This window comes from Malaclemys terrapin, chromosome 2 (assembly GCF_027887155.1).
Source record: "Malaclemys terrapin pileata isolate rMalTer1 chromosome 2, rMalTer1.hap1, whole genome shotgun sequence".
In the NCBI taxonomy this organism is placed as follows: Eukaryota; Metazoa; Chordata; order Testudines; family Emydidae; genus Malaclemys; species Malaclemys terrapin.
The window spans coordinates 115,795,498-115,816,802 of NC_071506.1; the positions used below are offsets into that span (position 1 = coordinate 115,795,498).

Here is a 21,305-nt window from a genome sequence, read left to right on the forward strand (position 1 = left end):
GGGGTAAGGCACCAGCACTGAAGATGAGGTGATGGTGCTCCGGCAGTATGAAAGAGGAAAGGGCCAGCATGCATAGGATGGGGTGTCAAGAAGAACAGACTGTGTTTAGTTATTTTTTTAAAATAGGGCGGGGGGGGGGGAAGGGAACCACATTTTAAAAATGAAAAACATATTCTGACCCTCCTTGGAAGAAATACCCCCAGTATTAACAAGCATAAGAGACATATATTTTAAGTTTTTCACATTTGTATAACACACTTGCTTAATGTTGGCATGTGAACCCCAATTTAATGCTTAAAATGGTGGAGCTTTTCCTCATTAGGATACTCATTTGCTAAGCTAACTGGATAATTTAAACACTTAAGCCTGGGAACAACACAGATAAGTAACAGATGGGGAGAGGTTATTCACCACTTCCCCAACTAAATCAATCTCCATTATTTGTTTCACAACAGCTTATTACAGAAATATAAGAGGATGTGAGGAAGGGGACGTGGTGAGTGGCAAAAGCCAGGACTGTAGGCCTGACAAATGAGAATACAGTGCCAAGATTTCCCCCTAACTCCTTCAGATCTGTTGAGGCCAAAACCTTTAAGTGTCTCCTCCATCACTGTCCCAAGTCAGGGAATGCATAGCAAACTGAATAATATTCATAGTTTTCATGACAAGAAGGCTAAATAGACTTGCTCTGAAGTTTAACCAGAACTACCCAACACATTACAGAGTTCTGATCTGCGAGAGGGGCTTCGGGAAACTATCTTTTCCCAAACCACCTACTAACCTGTAGCTGTCCCCCTCAAGAATTCCCATTGCACAGCTTTTACTATATCACTTCTCTCTCTGGCACCCATCAATATTGTATCTACTACACCTGGCTCCCAACAATTTCTTCTATGTGGCCACATTTCTGACAGAAGGTCCCATTAATGTTTCAAAAGATTTACAGCTTGTTTTTGTTATTCACGACTGCCTTCCTGACCAGTACTTTATAGGCCTTCATATCTCACTCCTCCTTGGTCATTTCGTGTAGTCTCCGAGGCCTTGTCTACACTAGATTTTTCAGCTGTCAATTATGTTGCACTGGTGCAAAACCCCGAGTATAGGGTTAGCGTGCTAGTGTCACCCAGGCTAAACTGCACTAGTGCAAGTCATAGTTTATATCAGCAAACCACATCAACACTAGGGGTGTGTACCAGCACAGCTACACCAGTGTCACTACACTGATGGCTAAAATACTCAGTGTAGACAAGGCCAGAGTGTACCAGGATGAATCTGAATTGATTGTAACCATCACTGTAAGTGATGCCATCAGCAGAGTGGCTGCTCAGCAAGGAGGAGGATACTGGGCTAGATGGACCATTGGTCTGACCCGTCTGGCCATTCTTATGTTCTTTACCTATGCTGGGGATCTGCACCACTTAACGCTCTCAGTGGCCAGCCACCAACTTAGCTGTACTGGTGCAAGTCCCTAGGGTAGACAAGCAAAGCTGCTATATGAACTGATGGAGCTCATCCCCAGCTTGGAGTTAAGGTAAGTTCCACCAGTGCACATCATGGCTTATTGTGGTTTCCTCTGTCTACACTATGTGTCTGACCAGGGCAGATACTTTGGTGACTAGTCATTGTCAGCTGTAAGCAGAGCAAACCCCAAGTGAAGACACATAGTGTTCTGTCTCACACACTGGATGCTGCTTTTCTGCTAAGGATGCATTTCCTCTTTGGAGGGTGGTGATTTAGAAGATGATTAAGAGAGACCTCAAACACCCCTTATCACTGAAAACAAGCTGTGTATTTAGCGAGACAAAGCAATTTGTTCTGTGCAAGGCAGAAAATAATAGCTTTACTGTTGTACGGGTGTTCTGCAAGTTACATGCTCATGTCACCCAAAGTGGACTGTAACAGGGATTGCTCTATGGGTCAGAGTCCCTTTAAATTGCTGAACTAACTTTTTCCAGCTCTTCAGTTTTCTCTCTTCATCAGCGACACAGTCAGTTATTATATTTTGCATTCTTTTCAAAATGGAGGTTAAACTTCCCTACAGTCTGTACAAGCAGTAAATGCCTTTGTGAATCAACACTACTTGGTTAATATACAGAATTCCCACAGGAGAGAGCATTGCTTACAAATAAATGCCCGTTACTCTTATTCTTTTTGATGTCAGGATTTGACATTCCTCAACACAAAAGCAAATGCTAAGAGCTTAAACTGCTATTTCTCCTCTTTAAATAAAATGAAAGAGAGACTAGGGGTCCAAAACTGCAGCTTCGCTTCTCTCTGTACACCGGATGAGAGTCTACTCATGGCTTGCTGCAATGCTAGTTGAAAAAGGAAAGTAAAAAGCAATGCAGCATTCACTACAGCATTATTTATTTGTTTTAAAGTGAAAAACAAACAGATCGGTCTCCTCATAATGCCCTTGGAATATAAAAGTTTAATGTTATTTACACAGCAACACGAGATTAAGAAAAAGTTCCAAGGAATGTACAGTAAGTCTTCTTGCTTCAGGGCATAAGCCAGCCTCCTAAATGTCTGGGGTTAGGAAGAAACATCCCCTATGGTGCAGGTTATTATGCAGCTGTTCATTATGATATTTCTTGCACCTTCCTCTGAAGCACGGGGTACTGACCACCCTGAGCAACCAATACTAAACTAGAGGGACCACTTCTTTGATCCAGGATGGCAGTTCCTACGATCTTGTTCTGCTATAGAGTTTTACATTTATTTGGTCTCAGTTTTAAATTTCCTTATATATTTACTAAAGCTGACAAGATGCTAATAAAGAAAGGCAGCCAAACAAATAATCAACACATAAGCTCATCTTCAGAATAAAGTTAGAATAATTGAAAACTAGAGGGAAAATTCTCTTCCTAAGCACAACAGAAGAACACCACTGATGTCAACTGAGGCTACAACTACACAGTGAACTCGGGGTGTGATTCCCTGGCTTGTGTACACATACTTGCACTAACTCTCATTGAGCTAGCATGAGCATAAATAGCAGCAACAGAGGCACAACTGAGCCGTGCCGCGTACAAACTGCTCGGGTATGTACGTGGCTCAGCTGTTCCTCTGCTGCTACTACCACGAATATACTGCTATTTATACTTGAGCTAATGCGAGTATGCGTACGCAGAATCACACTCCTAGCGCATAGTGTAGACATAACCTGATTTGTGCCAGATCTGTACTACATGTAGGAGAGCAGAATTTACTCCTTGATATCCATGTACTGAGCTACAATACTGACAAACACCATAGTACAGTGTTGTGTTTCCATACCCCAAAATAACGGGAATGGTTGAGAAGTCACAAAACAAAGAGCAAAACTATTCAGACTATAAACGGGGGAGATGAATGAATGAATGGATGACACCCTTCCCTCCCGTCCCTCCAGCTAACATGGTGCGCTGAGTCTCCCAAGAAGTCAGAGAGTCTCTTTCAGGGAAAGTATGCTCAGTGACTACAACCTAACCATACAGCATGAGGTTCTCTTACCTGTGTGAGTGAGCATGTGGCGCTGCAAGGAACTCGCCCAAGGAAAGACTCGGGGACAATAAGGACAGGTGATTTTTTGCAGGCAGTTTGAGTAAGCATTCCTCTTTCCTCTCAGCAGCTTATCGTCGGCAGTTTCTCTCTCGTCTTCACTTGTGCCGTTTCTGCCAGCTTCCTCTTTGAAATTATCAGTGGACTGCAGAAATGGACTGAATTTATTAGTGTCTGTGGTAGCTAGCATCTTCTCTATGCTAGCAAACTCCCCGCTTGACTCCAGGTCCACACCACTGCTCGCTTTAGGCTTGTTTTTCGTTCCTTTCTTCCTACCTCTTTTCTTAGCCAATCCAGCATCAGCAACAGGAGACTTCTCTGGAACATTTGGATTGTACGCCTTCTGAGTAAGGTCACTGGGAAGGCTGGAATCTTTCTGGATAGCCATCGTGATTGTCGCTTTTGGTTTGGAGTTCCCTGATTTATCAGAACCAGCGGAGCTGCTGGCTGCCTTGGGACTGGAGTCTGTTACCTCTGTTTTCAGCAAAGCAGGAGCAGACGACACAGATGAAATGATCTGGGCAATAGAAGCCAGAGGTGGCAGCTCTTTAGTTACCGGAGGCTTTGGCAAAAGAGGTGGTGGCTTAGGCCTTAAGGGTCGCAGCAAGCCAGGGTTGCCAAGAAGAGCTGGGGAAATGATTGGGACAGTCAAATGCAAGGGACCCTTCAGTGGCTGCGAATGTTTGAGGGCTCCATTTTTCTCCACGCTTCCGTTGGTACTGAAGGCCAGAGGGCACTGCTGACAGTTATAGAGCTTGTCACTATTCCCAGAAACTTGGTCTTGTTTCTTGGCTTCACTCTGGACATCATCTTTATCCTTCTTGAGGGCTTTGGGAATTGACAGGTCTATGGGCTCCATGGAACAGTCATAGTGAGACAAGGAAGAGGTGCCAAACAGGTTCTCCTGCTTCACTTGCACTGTGCTTAAGTTTTTGTTCTTTTGCGAGAAGTCTAAGGGCTCGTCAAAGTCCATCGGGAAATTATTTGCAGGTTCAAGTTTGATTGGAACATGAGAAGGTGCCCCCCGCAAAAAGCCATTCTGCGATTCCAGGAAAGACGTGATGGACTTGCGGTCCATGTAAGTGCTGTCCTCCAGTAGTGGAGGGTCTGGCTGGTTCTCCTGAGGACTGCAGTCCACTGCCAGGATGTAGTTCTCTATCTCCCTCTCTTGCACATGTAAGTGTTGCTTGAGGATATGGTGAATGCAGTTTCGCTTGGCTGAGAAGGCAGTGCCGCACTCTTTGCACTCAAACGGCTTCTTCTTCTGGCAGCCGCTGTGAGTCCTCATGTGGATGCGCAGGGCGCGATAATGCTTGAGGTCCTCACCGCAGAATTTGCACACTGTGTCAGGGGAGCAGAAAGCATCCACCATCTCCGCCGCATTGCTGGTGACATACTCAATGTTCTTTTCTATGTCCTTCCTGGTCACTTTGAGGTGCTTTTTGCGCAGGTGCCTCTCACAGTTGGCTTTCACTGTGAAAGGGTAGTGGCAAATTTTACAGATGTACGGCCTCTCTCCACTGTGTGTCCGCAGGTGCCGAATCAGTGCTGCCTTGTCAGCTGCAATGTATTCGCAGATGTTGCACTGGTAAGGGGAGATGCCCAAGTGAGAGCGAATGTGAGCCCTCAAGACACCAGAGAAGGCGAACACCTGGTCGCAGAAGCGACACGGGTACAAGACTTTCCTCATTGCTGGTGCTTTCTTGTTTGTGGCCCCCGCAATGATGGCCTTGAGGTCCCCTTCTGTGACCTCTTGCTTGATCTTGGCTTCCATACTCAAAGGCAACAGGGCTTCTATGATACTATCTTGTTCCAGCTGGGTTTTCATTTCGTGCTGACTCAGTGGCTCTGTCTTGGGCTGAGGGAACAACTGTGAAGAAGGACTGGATTTGTTTCCTGATTTGGACTGCGTAAGGTGAGCCCTGGAAGCGGACTCCACAGAGTTTTTGATCAGCCTCAGTGGCGGCGGGGGAAGGCTTGGACTGATGCACCCAGGCGAGGCTTGCTGTGCACTGATCAGTGGAGGGGGCGTAGAGGTCGCTACGACTGTTCGAGGAGCCACCAAGGGCTTTGGCTTTAGTGGAGGCATATGCTTGAAAATAGACTGCACAGGGACAGGAGGTGCCTTAGAAAGTGGCGGAAGACTTATCTGAGGAGGAGCTGAAGAAGCCATCTTCAAGATCTGCTGAATGTCGGCCAGTTCAATGGCAGACTCGTTGGAGACGGGTTTGACCACAATACTGCTGTCGGGCTGAATGATAAAGCCCTTCTGGAAAGGCTGCAGCGACAGGAGCTTCATATTCTCTTTTGTAGGCGGAAGGACCGAAAAAGAACCTCCCATGGAAGCAGCTTCCAGAGCAGACATGTTCAGCAGGCTAGTGCTGCCAGGTTCCTGAGGTAGGTTACTCTTCAGTGTTCTAAGCTGCATGTCTTGGACCTCATCTTGCATAACCTCCTCCTGTTTGACAGGCTTGATGTCTTTGGTGTGCTGTAGGCCCAAGGACGCCATGTAGACTTTCTGGTCTGGGTTCTCACCAGCTGGGGTCTTTACCTGCGGTTTGTGCTTTTCTTTTCCCTGATCAACCATATGGGTTTCTGTGTGCAGTTTGAGTGCCGAATGCATGGGGAATGCCTTGTTACATGTCGCGCAAATAAACCGATGAAATTCACTGATGCATCTTCGCAGATTCGTTTCACACCAGACCTACAAGATAGCCACAAAATAATGTAACTGACCTAGTATTTGAATTAGAAAGCCTAACTATCAAACAAGCCTTATGTTTCTGCAGAAAAAGAAAACAAATTTCACTTCTCCCCCTCTCAAGAGATTGCAAATTTTATGGCAAACTTTTTTCTTTTCCAGTGTAAACTAACCTTTTTCAGAACATGAAGATTATTTTTTTTCAAAATATCCCTTTATATAAACAATCAAATAATATCCATCAGAAGTTAACAAGTAATTTTATTAACAAAAAAAGAGAAATTTAAAAGGGGGAAGGGGGACAAACAAGAGGAAAGAGGTTTACAGCAAGTGAAGTTTATGTAAATTTATTGTAAAACACCTCATAGGGGAACATATTTAAATTCATGCATACTTTTATTAAGGTATGTGTGAATTAAACGTAGCCCTCAGGCTACTCTCATGTTGCTAGTATTGCCCGTGTGTGGTCCAAAGTTTGTCCACGCCAGGCTTATTCCAGGACATCATTTGCAAACAGACAGAGGGATAGCACTATGTTTACAGCATCTACATTTTTGTTTATTCTGGTATCCTCCAGGGTTTGCAACTCAGACAGGCAGGGTTAGCAAAATGATGTTTCTAAAAAGACAACATGTTTATTATGCCCAACAATTCATCGCCCTTTAAAGAAAGGTAAATCGTATGCAGAATCCTGGAGAATGCTTAGATTACATTTTTGCATACCTAAAATCATGTGTGTGTATGTGTGTGTGTGTATATAAAATATCTTATACATGTAGTGGTGATAATTATGTGATAAACTGCATTAATATGAACCTATGACTACATCATCTGCTTTCTGCCTACTAATCCAGCTGTTTCAGGACTAAATCTAACTTTTCAAACTCCTGAGCAATTTAGTAATAAAAATAATAAAATAAACCAACCTGCCAAAAAATGTTCCCTTCTTTCCTGAATATGGAATTCCTTCATAAAAACCATACCAATCTGAGATGCAGAGTGGGATAGTTATACACAGTCCTGCACCAGTGATAGAATTTAGGTCTAGTACAGGGGTACGCAAACTTTTTGGCCCGAGGGCCACATCGGGGAACAGAAATTGTATGGTGGGCCATGAATGCTCACAAAATTGGGGTTAGGGTGCAGGAGGGGGCGTGGGCTCTGGGGTGGGGCTGAGAGGTTTAGGGTGCAGGAGGATGCTCCAGGCTGGGATCGAGGGGTTTGGAGGGCAGGAGGGGGATCAGGGCTGAGGCAGGGGGCTGGGGCATGGGGAGAGGCTCAGGGAGTGCAGGCTCCAAGCAGTGTTTACCTCAAGCAGCTCCCGGAAGCAGTGGCATGTCCCTTCTCCAGCTCCTAGGCGGAAGCGCGGCCAGGCGGCTCTGAATGCTGCCCCATCTGCAGGCACCGCCCCTGCAGCTCCCATTGGAGCATGTAGGATCCGGAGAAGGGACATGCCACTGCTTCCGGAAGCCACGTGGCGTGGCCCCGACCCTGCGGCCTTGTGGCCGAGCCGCGTGGTGCGGCCCTGACCCAGCGCCCTGGCCAGAGCAGGGCCAAGCCGCGTGGTGCGGCTCGCGGGCCAGCTTAAAACAGCTCGCAGGCTGGATGCGGTCTGTAGTTTGCCCACCCCTGGTCTAGTATCTTGCAACCCGCCAGAGCTAGAAAACAGAGATTAATCCCACTGGGAAGGAGAGATTACCAACTTCCTAATGGGGCACTCACTGAACCTGGATGGTCCTGAAGTATTGGACTTTTAAGTCAGGACCTTTCAGTATACAAAATTCTATTTCAGGACTTTTTTTGAGAGGCACTGTAAATATATTAATTTTAATTTTCTTCTCCTTGTGAGCCCTCTCCACTTGGACACATGGTAATTAAGGCAGGTGGGCTTGGCAAGTAGAAGGATATAAACAAGATTTCCAGTGCAAGATTTTACAACTCAAAAATATTTACAAAATGCTTTTTCTTTGAATTCTGTAGTACATTCAGAATTCATGCAAATAGGGGGGTGTGGAAAGATTTTATAGGCACACATTTGGGGGAACTGTCTAACCTCACCCAAGGCATCGCCACACACAAGTAATATAAATTTCACAAACTGACAAAACTTCTATACCACACCAAAATGTACATATGACGAGCAGAGCAAAGCCCATCACGTATTCCCGACTCTATCATGTGTCTTTTATAGGTCTTTTAAATGTGGAACAAAACTAATTTTTTGTTTGGGGGACTGGGAGGAGGAGCAGAGATTAATTTTTAACAGCCCAAAAAGTTTTCCTTTAAAAAATTATTATAAAAAACCTTTAACAAACTAACCTAAAAGGCATCCTCCAAGATGCCACTTGAGATCTAACATTGAGAGGAAAACTGTGGAATCTAAAAAGGTTGAATATGTTCTATAGCTTTCCACAAAATATTCTACAGCTAGTCCCTGCATTACCCAATACAAAATCCTTCAATTAATTCAACAGATAAGCGTGGCTGCGATTTTCAGAGCTAGGGATATAGAATACCTGAGAAATGCGGGGGAATTTCCTACAGGAGAAGTCTGTGAATCCCAAATCATGGAAGCCTGCTGGAATTGAAGGATTGTTCTGAATGAAAGGCTTTCCCAATGGGTCTCTTGGAAGCTGCTTGTGAATAACTGCATTATGACGCAGCAAACCCCGATGAGTGCGAAAGGTAATACAACAAGTGTCACACCTGGAAAAAAAAGAACATAGTAAAAAAATCACAGAGTGTAAGGAGAATAGTCATCTCTTTACGCTGGACACGGTATCTTTTCTGTGATACTAACAACTTGGTAACAGTAAATAAAGTTGTGGCCCATAAAATGCTTAGCAAAACAAACAGGACAGTTTTTAATCACGATCACTTTCTACCAGCTTCTGGCTAGTACAGTAAGTTCACGGGAAGTTCAAAGAATGCAGCACATGTAACCTGAATGTCACATGTTAACGGACAATTAAGAGAGACTGGGACCACAGCATGCTGACACTGTTTCCATTGGCTCAAACAATCTACTTCGATAGCTTTATGTTGTTTAATTTAAGTACAAATTCTGGGACTCCAGTGCTGTAAACATCTTAAAATCGTAGTGGTGGGGAAGGAAGGGATGAGAAGTCAAACTCAAGTCAGCAAGCACCAAAAATCATATACCGATAGCCTTTTTAATTATTGTTCACTGTACTACAGAATTTCTATTGACCCTATAAACAAACTTCTATGTATGAAATAGCAGAAACTGTTTTATACTCCATATCATTGTTGTACTTTCATTGGTTTTCCTATGTAACACCACCTCACACTTCCTTTTACATTAGAGCAGGGATCGGCAATCTTTGGCATGCAACCCTCCAGGGCCAGGACAGTTTGTTTACCTGCCGTGTCCGCAGGTTTGGCCAATTACGGCTCCCACTGGCCGCGGTTTGCCGCTCCAGACCAATGGAGGCTGCGGGAAGGGCGGCCAGCACATCCCTCGGCCTGTGCCGCTTCCTGCAGCCCCCATTGGCCTGGAGCAGCGAACCACGGCCAGTGGGAGCTGCGATCAGCCGAACCTGCAGATGCGGCAGGTAAACAAACCGGCCCGGCCCGCCAGGGGGCTTACCCTGGCGGGCTGTGTGCCAAAGGTTGCTGATCCCTGCGTTAGAGTATAACCTCTTTGGAAAAAAGCATCTGAAGCAGATTCAAAAAAGTCTCATATCATATACACACACCTCTCATAGTCAATGTATCCCAAAGACTGATCAGGAGTGAACACATTTTGATACCATACCCACACCAAACAGCAATATTTGCAGAACCCTGACTTGCACTATAAATGTCACATTTAAAATTCACAGATTTCAGAATGCAGCAACATTTAGACAGCATGCCAAGATCAAGTGTAAACAACTTGATTAAATATATGGTATCCTAGATTTATACCATAAAGAAGAATTCAAATCTCAACACTGTAAATACACCTCTACCCCAATATAACGTGATCCGATATAACACAAATTTTGATATAACGCGGTAAAGCAGCGCTCCAGGGGGGGAAGGGGAAAGGGGGGGGAAGGGGCGCTGCGCACTCTGGCGGATCAAAGCAAGTTTGATATAACGCGGTTTCACTTAAAACGCGGTAAGATTTTTTGGCTCCCGAGGACAGCGTTATATCGGGGTAGAGGTGTAGTAAGCAAAACATTCTCATTGAATTCAAACAAAGACAGATCACTTCTATCAGCAGTACCTTGTCGCTATACTGTCAACTTTGCATTAAGGTGTCAGTTTCACAGAAACAAATGCCAATGAATAACAGTAATTTAAACTCTGCCAGTGGAAATTTTATTAGTAATATTTGTACATTAAACCCTATTCTTGCATTCCTGCTATGCTGTACTCCAGAGTGAGGTTTTCTGCAATAAGAGACTTACCCACAAAACAAACAGTGTTCAAGTCACTTGTCCCTTAAACTGCTCATAAGAAGAATTTTTTTGACATCCGCCATTACTAATACTGCAGAATCCCATTAATAAAAAAGTGTTTTAAAAAAATCACTAGCTGGTCTTCTAACCTGATTTCTGCTACGCCTTACGTAAATGCATGGCAGTTTTACTGAAAGCACAGTAACTGTCTTCAAGGTAAGAAAACATCCTGCAATTGGAAAGAGCTTCTCTGACAAAGTCCTGAAACAGTCCCCTTCTCTCCTGACCCCTAACTCACTGCCATTGGTGCTCTTTTTATCACTCTGCAAACTTTCATGTAACTTTTTTTTTTTTAATTCTTCTCTGAAAATAAAGAGATAACCAAGTCACTCACAAAGTAGCTGACTTCATATTCCCCAAGTGCTGAAAGAAACGAGTGTGAAGTATATGTAACACTGCTTTTGTTATCATCCTGTGTAGAAGGATAGGACATGATTATTACGCTCTTGAGCTTTAATCTGCTTTATCTCCTCTGTCAGTTCACTTGCATATTATCTTAATAATTACTGCCAGGGTACTGTCTGCATTCAATTAAATATGGAATCATGCACATTTACAAAGCAATTGTTTACTTCAAGGGCTCTGATAAATGTGATGACAACCTTTGGTCATGCTAGAGAAATACCTATGTGTTAGAGTTCTTAATATCATAATTTGCAGCTGTTCTGTTACTAGGTCTGTGATACTTGTTATTCTAAGGGTACGTCTATACTTACCTCTGGGTTCGGCAGTAAGCAATCCATCTTCTGGGATCGATTTATCGCGTCTTGTCTAGACACGATAAATCGATCCTGGAAGCGCTCGCCATCGACATCAGTACTCCTGCTCCGCGAGAGGAGTACGCGGAGTCGACGGGAGCCTGCCTGCCGCATGTGGACCTTTGGTAAGTACCTTTAAGTTCGAACTAAGGTACTTCGACTTCAGCTAAGTTATTCACGTAGCTGAAGTTGCGTATCTTAATTCGAACTGGGGGATTAGTGTGGACCAGCCCTAAGATGTAAAGCTTTGTCCTTTCTTTTAAAAAAACAAAACAAAACACCAGAACAAACTCCATGTGTGAGACCACATGGGAAGGAGGGCATCAAGGGTTAAATAATTACCAAAGGAACTTGTATAAACATAGAGGCATAAACTCTTAGAAAGGATGACATGTCAAACATGAAACCAAAGAGTGTCATCAGTAACTTTCCATGGTGCCGGAACAGAGGAATAAACTTTGAAGTATTGTATGTATTATTACATATGGTTCCATGGCTTGTAAAACAACCTAGCTACTTTGAAATTAATGTTAGTCTGATCAGAAAGTTCATTCTGCCATGTCGTCTTATTATTTATTTGTACTGTGGTAATGCCAATAGTCTCCAATCATAGATCAAACCCACAAGTTTGATAGAAGTAAATTTTGTTTTCTATACACTCTAACCTTTCAGATGCAATATATCCTAAAGCACATTTTATAAAGGGATGAGTTAAATACAGGTAAGAGATGTGCCTGGAGGCAAACATGGCAGCTATTATGCACTCTGTAATAGCTCTGACCCAGCTCTTTGCATTAAAATCTGTTTTACTGAGAGGCAGGAAACACAGAGCATAGAGTTCCCTTTTAGTATTTTCAAATGGTGCCATAAATTCTTGAACTACCAGCTGAACAAACTAAATAGGAATAAAAGGGTCTTCTCTCCATTTAACATATCATCTGAAAGACAGCTAATGGAACAACATTGCCTCAGACAGTACCACAGCATCTGGACAGAACACAGAGTTCTAGAGGGATGATGCACCGCAGTCCTACCATCTTATGCCCACTCTGTGTATGATCTAGATCGACTACCGTTATTCTGTCATTGTTAGATTTTAGAGGTCCTGTCAAAAACAACACTCAAGAGTCTTTCTTTGAGCAGAGTCCGGGTAGCTGTCTGTGCTCTTACGCCACCTACAGTTTTAAGGATTTGCTAGTGTTGCCTCAGGTTGGCAAGAAACCTGGTTGAAAAATGGCAAATGTTTTCCATTAAATATTAAAAAGAAAAAAAAAATGTAGAAAAAAAGTTTGGATTTTCACAACTGAATTTTGTTGTTCCCTTCCTTCTTCCATCCTGCTGGACAGGGAGAGAAAGAGGAAAGAAAAAGGTCACGTGATTTTTTATTTGGTTGGAAAATGCTTTTTGTTCATTAAATGTTTTGACAAAAATTTCATGACCAGCTCTAGTTGGCAGGTAATACTGCCATTGCTATGCTGGGCCCGAGGGTGTATAAATCATTGTCCCTTGACTGAACATCTTAAAGCAGTATTGGAGCTGTATGAGACAGTCAATACAGTGGAGACAAAGGCATGCCCTGCTCTCCTCCCTCAGATGCAACACACAGATTCTCTTGTGGTTCAGACTCCTACATCTCACAGACAGAAACAAAGGTTTAGGCAGTGAGTCAGAGAGGAAGGATCTCAGGATTTAAATCGCATAGTGTAGTGAATAAAAATTCTGTCTCACACTCAACACCTGTTGACATGGCTTCAGCTTAGAAAGCTGAAATAAAACCGTCAGGAAAAGCCATCACCCAGAAACTTTTGGAACAGCCTCTATCAGCCAGAGACACTTAACTCCAACAGGCCACTCCTAATGCCTCCCAGCTAACTCTTGGCACCTTGTTTCTAAAATGCTCTCCAAGGACAAAGGAGGTCATTGTAAATCCATTCCTGATGCAGAGCGATGCAGATAGAGCTGTAGGCTCTTAAGGTCTCCCAGGATTTGCAAACCTCACTTGGGCTTGTCAGTCTTCATTACAGATTCAATGTATAGCCATTTTGCCCAACATTGTGTGTGACAGTTTTTTCATTAAGTGCCAAGGACCTCTGAGCTCTTTGTGTACAATTAATTTAGCTTTCAATGCAATGGCACTACAGCTGTACAAATGAATGCCAATTCTATGACAAAGACATACAGCTATTGCTATACTTTATATTGTAACTGATAAGGGAAGTTTCATATTATACTGGTGAATGGTCAATAACATACTAAATATCTTCATATTATTCCATTTTAAAATAAGTTGTCATGCTTGACAATACACCACACTGTCAATGTGTTTATTTTTTTTACTTATTTTATTTGTTTAATTTAGGAAGCCAGGCCTTTATCTTCTTGCTTTATGGATAGCATTATCTTTCATCTTTTAAATGAAAAACCACATACAAATACAATTTTTCTATCTGGAAATCATATTCCTAAGAAGCAAAGAAAATAGTTTAGGAGAACGCTTAACATTTTTTTAAATCTGTGCTTAATGGCTTTGGAAAGAGCATGAAAAGTCTGACATGTCAAACAGAGCATTTGAAACATATGGCAAGTGTCACAATGAATAAGAAACCCATTACAATCTAACAAGTATGCCCCATGCCCATTGCCAAGTCAAATAAGGATGGGATGATTACCTAAAACACAGATAGAAGTCCATGAAGGATTTCAGTGGTGCGACACCTGAACATCTGAAGGAGGTAAAGATGTTGTATTTGCAAAACAGGTTTCTAGCTGTACTTGATGTAGGCTGGAATTGTTTTAGAATTTCCTAACATGTGCTGTAGTTTTCTATAAATATGAATGCAAAGTGAACTTTTTCTCCAACTAGAGGCAACTAAGCAAACAAGAAAAAAGAATAGTTGCAGTGAATCTGTGACTGTTTCATAATGGGCCTCATTTTCAATCACCTTGCACCTTGTGCTGTCATTCAGATCTATGCAAAGTGAGTGTAAAACACTAACTTTCTGATCTGGTAGCATTTTGTACTCACTTTACATTGGTGTAAAATGCTAGAGAGGGGAGAAACAGGCTCCAGAAGTTACAGGTGCCAACCCCTAATGTAGATGTGAAACACCAATGTAAACTGGGGTTGACTTGGAGCTTAATCCCTATCTCTCTGCCAATGCAGCACATCTACATTATTACAGTAGGGGTTTGCAAGAGTAGTCACACTGGTGCAAATTATCTTAATGTAAACAAGCCCTAAATTTACAAAGGTGAGGAAGAAAATGTATCATTTAAAGGAGAATGCTGGTGTGGAAACAATAATTAACATATAAAAACACTTTAATGTCCTTTTGAGAAGTAGTCAACTCTGGGTAGCTTGCTCATGAGGCAAGCCAAGATGTGCAGCACTTATGACTAAAGTACATATGCGAAAGAGGTTTACATAAGCAGGGCCCAGTCATTATCTTATTCTCTGGGCTAATTCTAATTTGTCAGCAATGTAAATAACTTTTTAAAAATGGAATGGCTCTCTCTAAAACAAGATGCAGAATCACCTTTATGTGTAGTTCACTGTAATTTTTAAGTAAAGGACTGTACAGGCAAATAGCAGATGCCTCTTACAATTTTCAATTTCAGTAGTCAATGTCTTTCAAATTCTGAATTATTATACCTCTACCATTCTGTTATTGAGAAATTAAAATAAATACTAGCCTCTGCTTTACGTAAGACCTAGATAAAAGCAATGTTGAAATGTTCCAGAAGCTTAAGCTTCTGGATCTATCGCAGAAGATGACTAAAAAGTAAAATTCTCAGAGCTGTGTGGATCAAAAAAAGGCTGTTGTGCAAATATGGAAGCAAACAAAAGCTACGTTAATTTCCAGTTTCCATTTAAAGCAGATTTTAAAAATGCATGACAATTTTTTCCATATCAATTTTGCTCTTTTCTAGCCAATATTTTAAGTGACTGTCACAAACAAAATAAATTAAAACAAACTAGCTGTAAAAAACAGTCTATGACAGAAACCTTTAACACAAAACTACACTGATAAATCATCCAGCTCTCTCGTTTGAATCCCCAATGTGTCAGTATTCTTAAGTTTAAATTCACATGGCATTGCTGTGTTTTCTAGTTCACATCATCCTTCGGATTAATGCCATCTTTTTTAAGGACCAATGCAAAATACTGTGCTGGCATTTTACAAAGACAATGGAACAAGGTAGAGAGGTTATGGAAGGAGGGGGGGAGGAAGAGAGAGAGAGAGAGATTACGCCTTCTCATCTAATTTCTTACTCCAAATGCAGAGGTGGGGAAAGGAGTGCAGGGGCATCACAGTTCTATCACTGATCTTTTCAACTGTGGAGAAGGCTGTAATAACCCCCCCCCCTTTTTTTTTTAATTTAAAATTTTCACATTTTGTTTGTAAAGTTCTTATCAAGTGACAGACATTCCTTCTTGAAAGGATTTCATTGTTCACATGTTACTTCTCTTGCCTCCTCTTCCAAGGAGAGATGGGGCAGAAGAAGAATGAACTGGTTTATGCTCTTTTTTTAGCTCCACCCAGTTCCAGACATTCAACTCCTTTCTGGACAACCCCCTTCCCTCCCCTGCCTTCCTACCCACAGCCCTGAGAAATGATGTCAAACAGCTGCTCTAATCTCTTCCAGTTGCTGGTAGACAGAGTGATGGAACAGCGGCAGCTCTCTGACAACGGCTGCTGTCTCCCACTCAGCTACAGTCACAGATGTCTAATACATACCTTCTCCCATTCTCTACCCTTCCAACAAGACAACTCCATTTTTTTCAACCCAGACTCAGTGCGGTGTGAACACAGAGCAAGAGCCTGACAAGTCTCCTTATGTAAGGGTTAGTACAAAAGCTGTACATTACAATACTACACCGTGCAAAATCTGCACAGAGCACAAGGCTGAAGAGAGACTTCCCTTGTATAACATGGGAGGTTTCTGACATAGCAGACTAGGCCTCTGATGCAAGCAGCTCTAGTTAAGTCAACAAAGGTGGGGCTTTTATTTTAACTTTTCCCTCATTCTCCATGGCCTGGTCTCTTTTGCTTTTACTTCTTCTCCTTCCCTTCAACCTCCTTCTCTCTCCCCCCCCCCCCCCTGATAAAACGAAACAAAAAAACCAACCCCCACCCCCCGACCTTGGATGCAGTAAGGCTGGAACCATTTCATCAGACATTCTATTTATAGGATGATGCTTAGCAAGGGCACAATGCTATGTACATTCCGAACGCTGCACATTACTCTTGCAGTCTGGACCAATGTGTAGAAGCGTGTGCAGCTCTGATATAAACCAGGGTGACGTTCCAAAGACAGTATTTTAGAACTTGCTGGTATGCCGCAGAGTTAGTTTCAGCATTAATATATCATGACTCCCATACTCAAAGTAACTCAGGTGAAGCTGACCATTACCAGATAAAAATCACAAGTTACTTTCTGAACAGATTACTCTGTTAGTTCTTGACTTTCTTCCCCACCCTTTTCAAAAATAAGGGGGAAGGACCTCACATTTCTGGCAGCAACTTAATGAATTCTGTTTTCTAGCAAATGACTGATTTTTGTAACATCAAGACAGATTCTGACATCTCTACTTGGGTAGAGATGTGCCTCATGATTAAAGGTCTTGAGAACATGACCTATGAAGGAAGGCTGAAAGAATTGGGTTTGTTTAGTTTGGAAAAGAGAAGACTGAGAGGGGACATGATAGCAGTTTTCAGGTACATAAAAGGGTGTCATAAGGAGGAGGGAGAGAACTTGTTCACCTTAGCCTCTAAGGATAGAACCAGAAACAATGGGTTTAAACTGCAGCAAGGGAGGTCTAGATTGGACATTAGGAAAAAGTTCCTAACTGTCAGGGTGGTTAAACACTGGAACAAATTGCCTAGGGAGGTTGTGGAATCTCCGTCTCTGGAGATATTTAAGAGTAGGTTAGATAAATGTCTATTAGGGATGGTCTAGGCAGTATTTGGTCCTGCCATGCGGGCAGGGGACTGGACTCGATGACCTCTCGAGGTCCCTTCCAGTCCTAGAATCTATGAATCTATGAATCTCAGTCTGCAAGTGGCCTCACTGATTTCAATGGAATTATTTATGGAGTAAGGTACTACTTAGCATGAATAAGAGGAGACAGAATATGGCCCACAGTTATTTGTGCAACAAAAAATGTAGCTCATTTTCTTATAATTAAGTTTATAACTTTGGCCCTAGAATCATAGAATATCAGGGTTGGAAGGGACCTCAGGAGGTCATCTAGTCCAATCCCCTGCTCAAAGCAGGACCAATCCCCAACTAACACTAAAAGATAAGCATCAAGAAAGCTGCTTGACAGAATCACAGAGCTAGAGCTACATCTGACCAGAAACAATTTTGATCAAATTAAAAAAAAAAAAAACTACTACAAATGTACCAAATTTGTAGGGTTCAGCACCAAATGGCCACAAAAAATCTTCATTTGCACAACACACAGATGGGTAAATGTATAGACGTGCCTATGGGCACAAAATGCAATTTTACCTCTTGCACCCTCCTTTGAAAATCCAGTCCTTTGTGTATCACAATGTTCCTTTCAAATACCCAGTAGTTGCATATTTTAAAAAGCTTTTGCAGAAATTAACAAAGGATATTTGCTACAGAAAAAGGCCCCAATAAATGTTCTCTCTCACTACATTACTTAGGAAGGAAGCTCATCTCTCTCCAAGAGCTGGTCTACACTAGAACAGCTCTCTGTTGATGAGAACAGGTGTCAGCACTGGGTGCAGCTGAACCTGTACTGAACATGGCTTGCCCTTGTCTGTACTTGCAGCCAAACCATGCTTAGTACCTGTTCAGCTGCTCCCCTGCTGATGCTGTCACTAGCACCAAGTAGTCTTTTTAATGCAACAAACCCTGGGAGATGGGATGGACTAGCACACTAGACCTGCTATACCAGCCTCAACCCCTTCCCCCCCATACAAAGCTCCTTTCTGTAGTACACTCAGCACGTCATCCTGTTTCTATTCTCGTAACCAAGCTAGATATTCAACACGCTGTGACATCCTACACAGCTTCACATAGGGGATGTCCTCTCTGCATCCACTCACTGTCTGATATCCTATCCAGCAGCTTCAGATTCCCAGGCTCACAGCACAATGAGATCCCTGATGTGACCGTGCAGTCTCTATGTCTGAGCAGGACTCAAGTGCTCTGAAGAATTTCTTCATTCTCTTTTAAATAAAAACACTAGAGTGCACTATAGCTAAAATCCTAGTCTGTTCTGACAAATCAGCACAAGGACAGATGCTCTAATAAACCTCACCCTGTTTTATTACTCAGTTTTATTTTATTTAGTCAGTGAACAGATGCATTCTCCAGCTTGGTTGCATGGGGTTTTGTTGTTGTTGTTGTTTGTTTTTGTTTGTTTCCTTGAGATCATTAGGAATTACTTTCTGCCACAGTTTATTGTTTGCTTACAGGACTTACCAGTATGAAGGCAGACTCTGATCTCAATCACATGGGTGACTCAAATCAGCTCATTGGAGTTACTCTGGATTTAAACTGGTGTAAAGGACATCAGAATCTGGTTCATTGTTTCCATCAGCAGGACATTGTTTAAACTCTCCAAGCAAGCAGCTCTTGTGACAGAACAGGATGCCAGTGAATTGAACTGACAATGGCATGCAACTGACCCCTTTGGCTTAAAGCCTTTAGCTCCACCCTGTCTAGTAGCCGTTACTAGACTAGGTTAGGTAAACTATTCTCACTAATGCAATTTAAAATGCTGACTATAATTACAAAGGTGGAATGGCAGGGTTCTTAACTTGCTAAAACCAGAAGGAAGGAGTCTGTGGGTGCATCTATGCTAGAATATTTCATATCTGTCCTCCAGCACTTGGCAATAGTGTATGTCCTTGTGTATGTGGGGCTCCGGATTATTCAGCAGAGTGTTATGAAAGTGATTTTCAGATTTACAACGTGCTGAAAAGGCTTGGACCTGATTTATGCTTGCACTGGTACTAGAAAACAGGTATGAAACTTTATAGTGTTACACAGAGCACGCGTCTCTGGTATTGCACGCTGCTTCAGGTGGCATGTAAGCAGACAAACAGAACTTTGGGTCTTGGCAAATACGTAAATTATTTCCATCAGCATTTTGTTTTCAAATGCATTTATTTTGTCATTTTTAAGTCTACAGATATATCCTACATAAATATAGATGATTTGTGATCTTAAACGAGTCTTTTTTTTGTTGTTTAAAATCATTTCAGTGCACTTTAAGAAAATCCTACAATTCAGTCTCCTGGCTAGTTTCTCTCTTGGTTGCTGATTAAAGGGTGTATCATAAAAAAAGGGCAAAAATATACTGCTGTAAATGTGAAATAGTCTAGATACTTTTTTAAAGTTTCATTACTTTATTTATCAAGTATAATTTTGAATACAAGCACAAAGGCCGTTTCACCGTGGCTTGACTTCAATGGGACTACTCACATGCTTAAAGTTAAGCACTTCTATAAGCTTTTGCAGGATTGAGGCCTAATACTGCCTCTCTGTGCAGCATCTTGCCACCTACAACAGGTGTTGCCAGGAAGTGTAACAAACCCAGCCTGACCTGAACTGCAAGCAGGAACCCATCTCTGGGATACAGGAACTGATTTCTTCCTCCTATGTGATGTCATATACCACCAGGATTCCATGGTTTGAATACAAAAGTTCAAGTAATTATTCTGCTTAGACAGTGCTGGGAACACCACCTAAAGTTAGATTTGCCTAAAATGGAAAGTATTGAGACCCAATTTTCAGTTGCCTATAACTTTACAAAACTTTCATTGTTTGGTCTGAAATTTTCCCTTGCCTGGTGTCTGCCTCCAGGTGAATTTTTTTGTGAAAAAAGTTTTAGAAAATGGATCAGCTGACAAGGAAAAAACTGACATCTTCCCAAACTTCATTTTCAGAATGTTAATAAGTGCTCACAACTGTTTTGTTGAGAAGCTCAAGCACAGTGGTTCTTGAACTTTTGTACAGGTGACCCCTTTCACATAGCAAGCCTCTGAGTGCGACCCCCCCCCCCCCATAAATTAAAAACGTTTTTACATATTTAACACCATTATAAATACTGGAGGCAAAGCGGGGTTTCAGGTGGAGGCTAACAGCTCGCAACCCCCTATGTAATAACCTCATGACCCCCTGAGGGGTCCCGACCCCCAGTTTGAGAACCCCTGCTCTAGCACTTCCATGGCATTTGAAATTTAGCATGGGGTGTGTTGCCCAAGGGTGCCTTCATTTCCCTTCTGAAAATCTATCCAAATTTGGTTGAGTTATAAGTGTAATAAAAATAATCTTTTTTTTTTTTTTAATCACTGCTCTGACACGCTCAGCAGAAGTTTGTAAGATTTCACCTAAGAGCCTTCTACAGTTACCAGTTACTCCATTAGCTCAAGTGGTAAATGTCTTTACAATGGATCTAAAGTTCACAAGCCTGCTGACAACCCATGGGGGGCAGTATGTTCCACATAATGGAATATCTATTTTATCAAGTTTGCTGGGGTCCTGCAAAGAAGTTAAGAGTTTATGTTCCTGCATTTAAAGGCACTGTCTTGAATGGCCCAAAAGAGCGCATTTTTCAATCACGTTAGCTCAGTTAAGCTAGTTTTTAAACACAATAGAAAAAGCTCTCTGAAGACTCGCTAAGATGCAGGCCAACACATCTGAAGCCACAAGAGCTCTTCTCCCAGTTGCTGTAATTAATGTCTAGAAGGCTTTTGATAGGTGTTAAAAGCTGGCTGGCAGAATGATTAACCCCTCCCTCGTCTCTGTTCTGAAGAGCAAAAAGAGTGTTCGGGGTAGGGAAAAAGGTCA

At 42.3% G+C, this 21,305-nt stretch overlaps 1 protein-coding gene across 1 annotated transcript in view; it reads right to left on the reverse strand.

Moving 5' to 3' along the window:
* RREB1 (ras responsive element binding protein 1) overlaps window positions 1-21,305 on the reverse strand; it is a 142,441-nt gene that overhangs the window by 19,507 nt on the left and 101,629 nt on the right. The window contains 2 exon segments of the mRNA XM_054018267.1: window positions 3,496-6,247; window positions 8,761-8,950. Of these exon segments, the coding sequence (XP_053874242.1) occupies window positions 3,496-6,247; window positions 8,761-8,950 (2,942 nt within the window).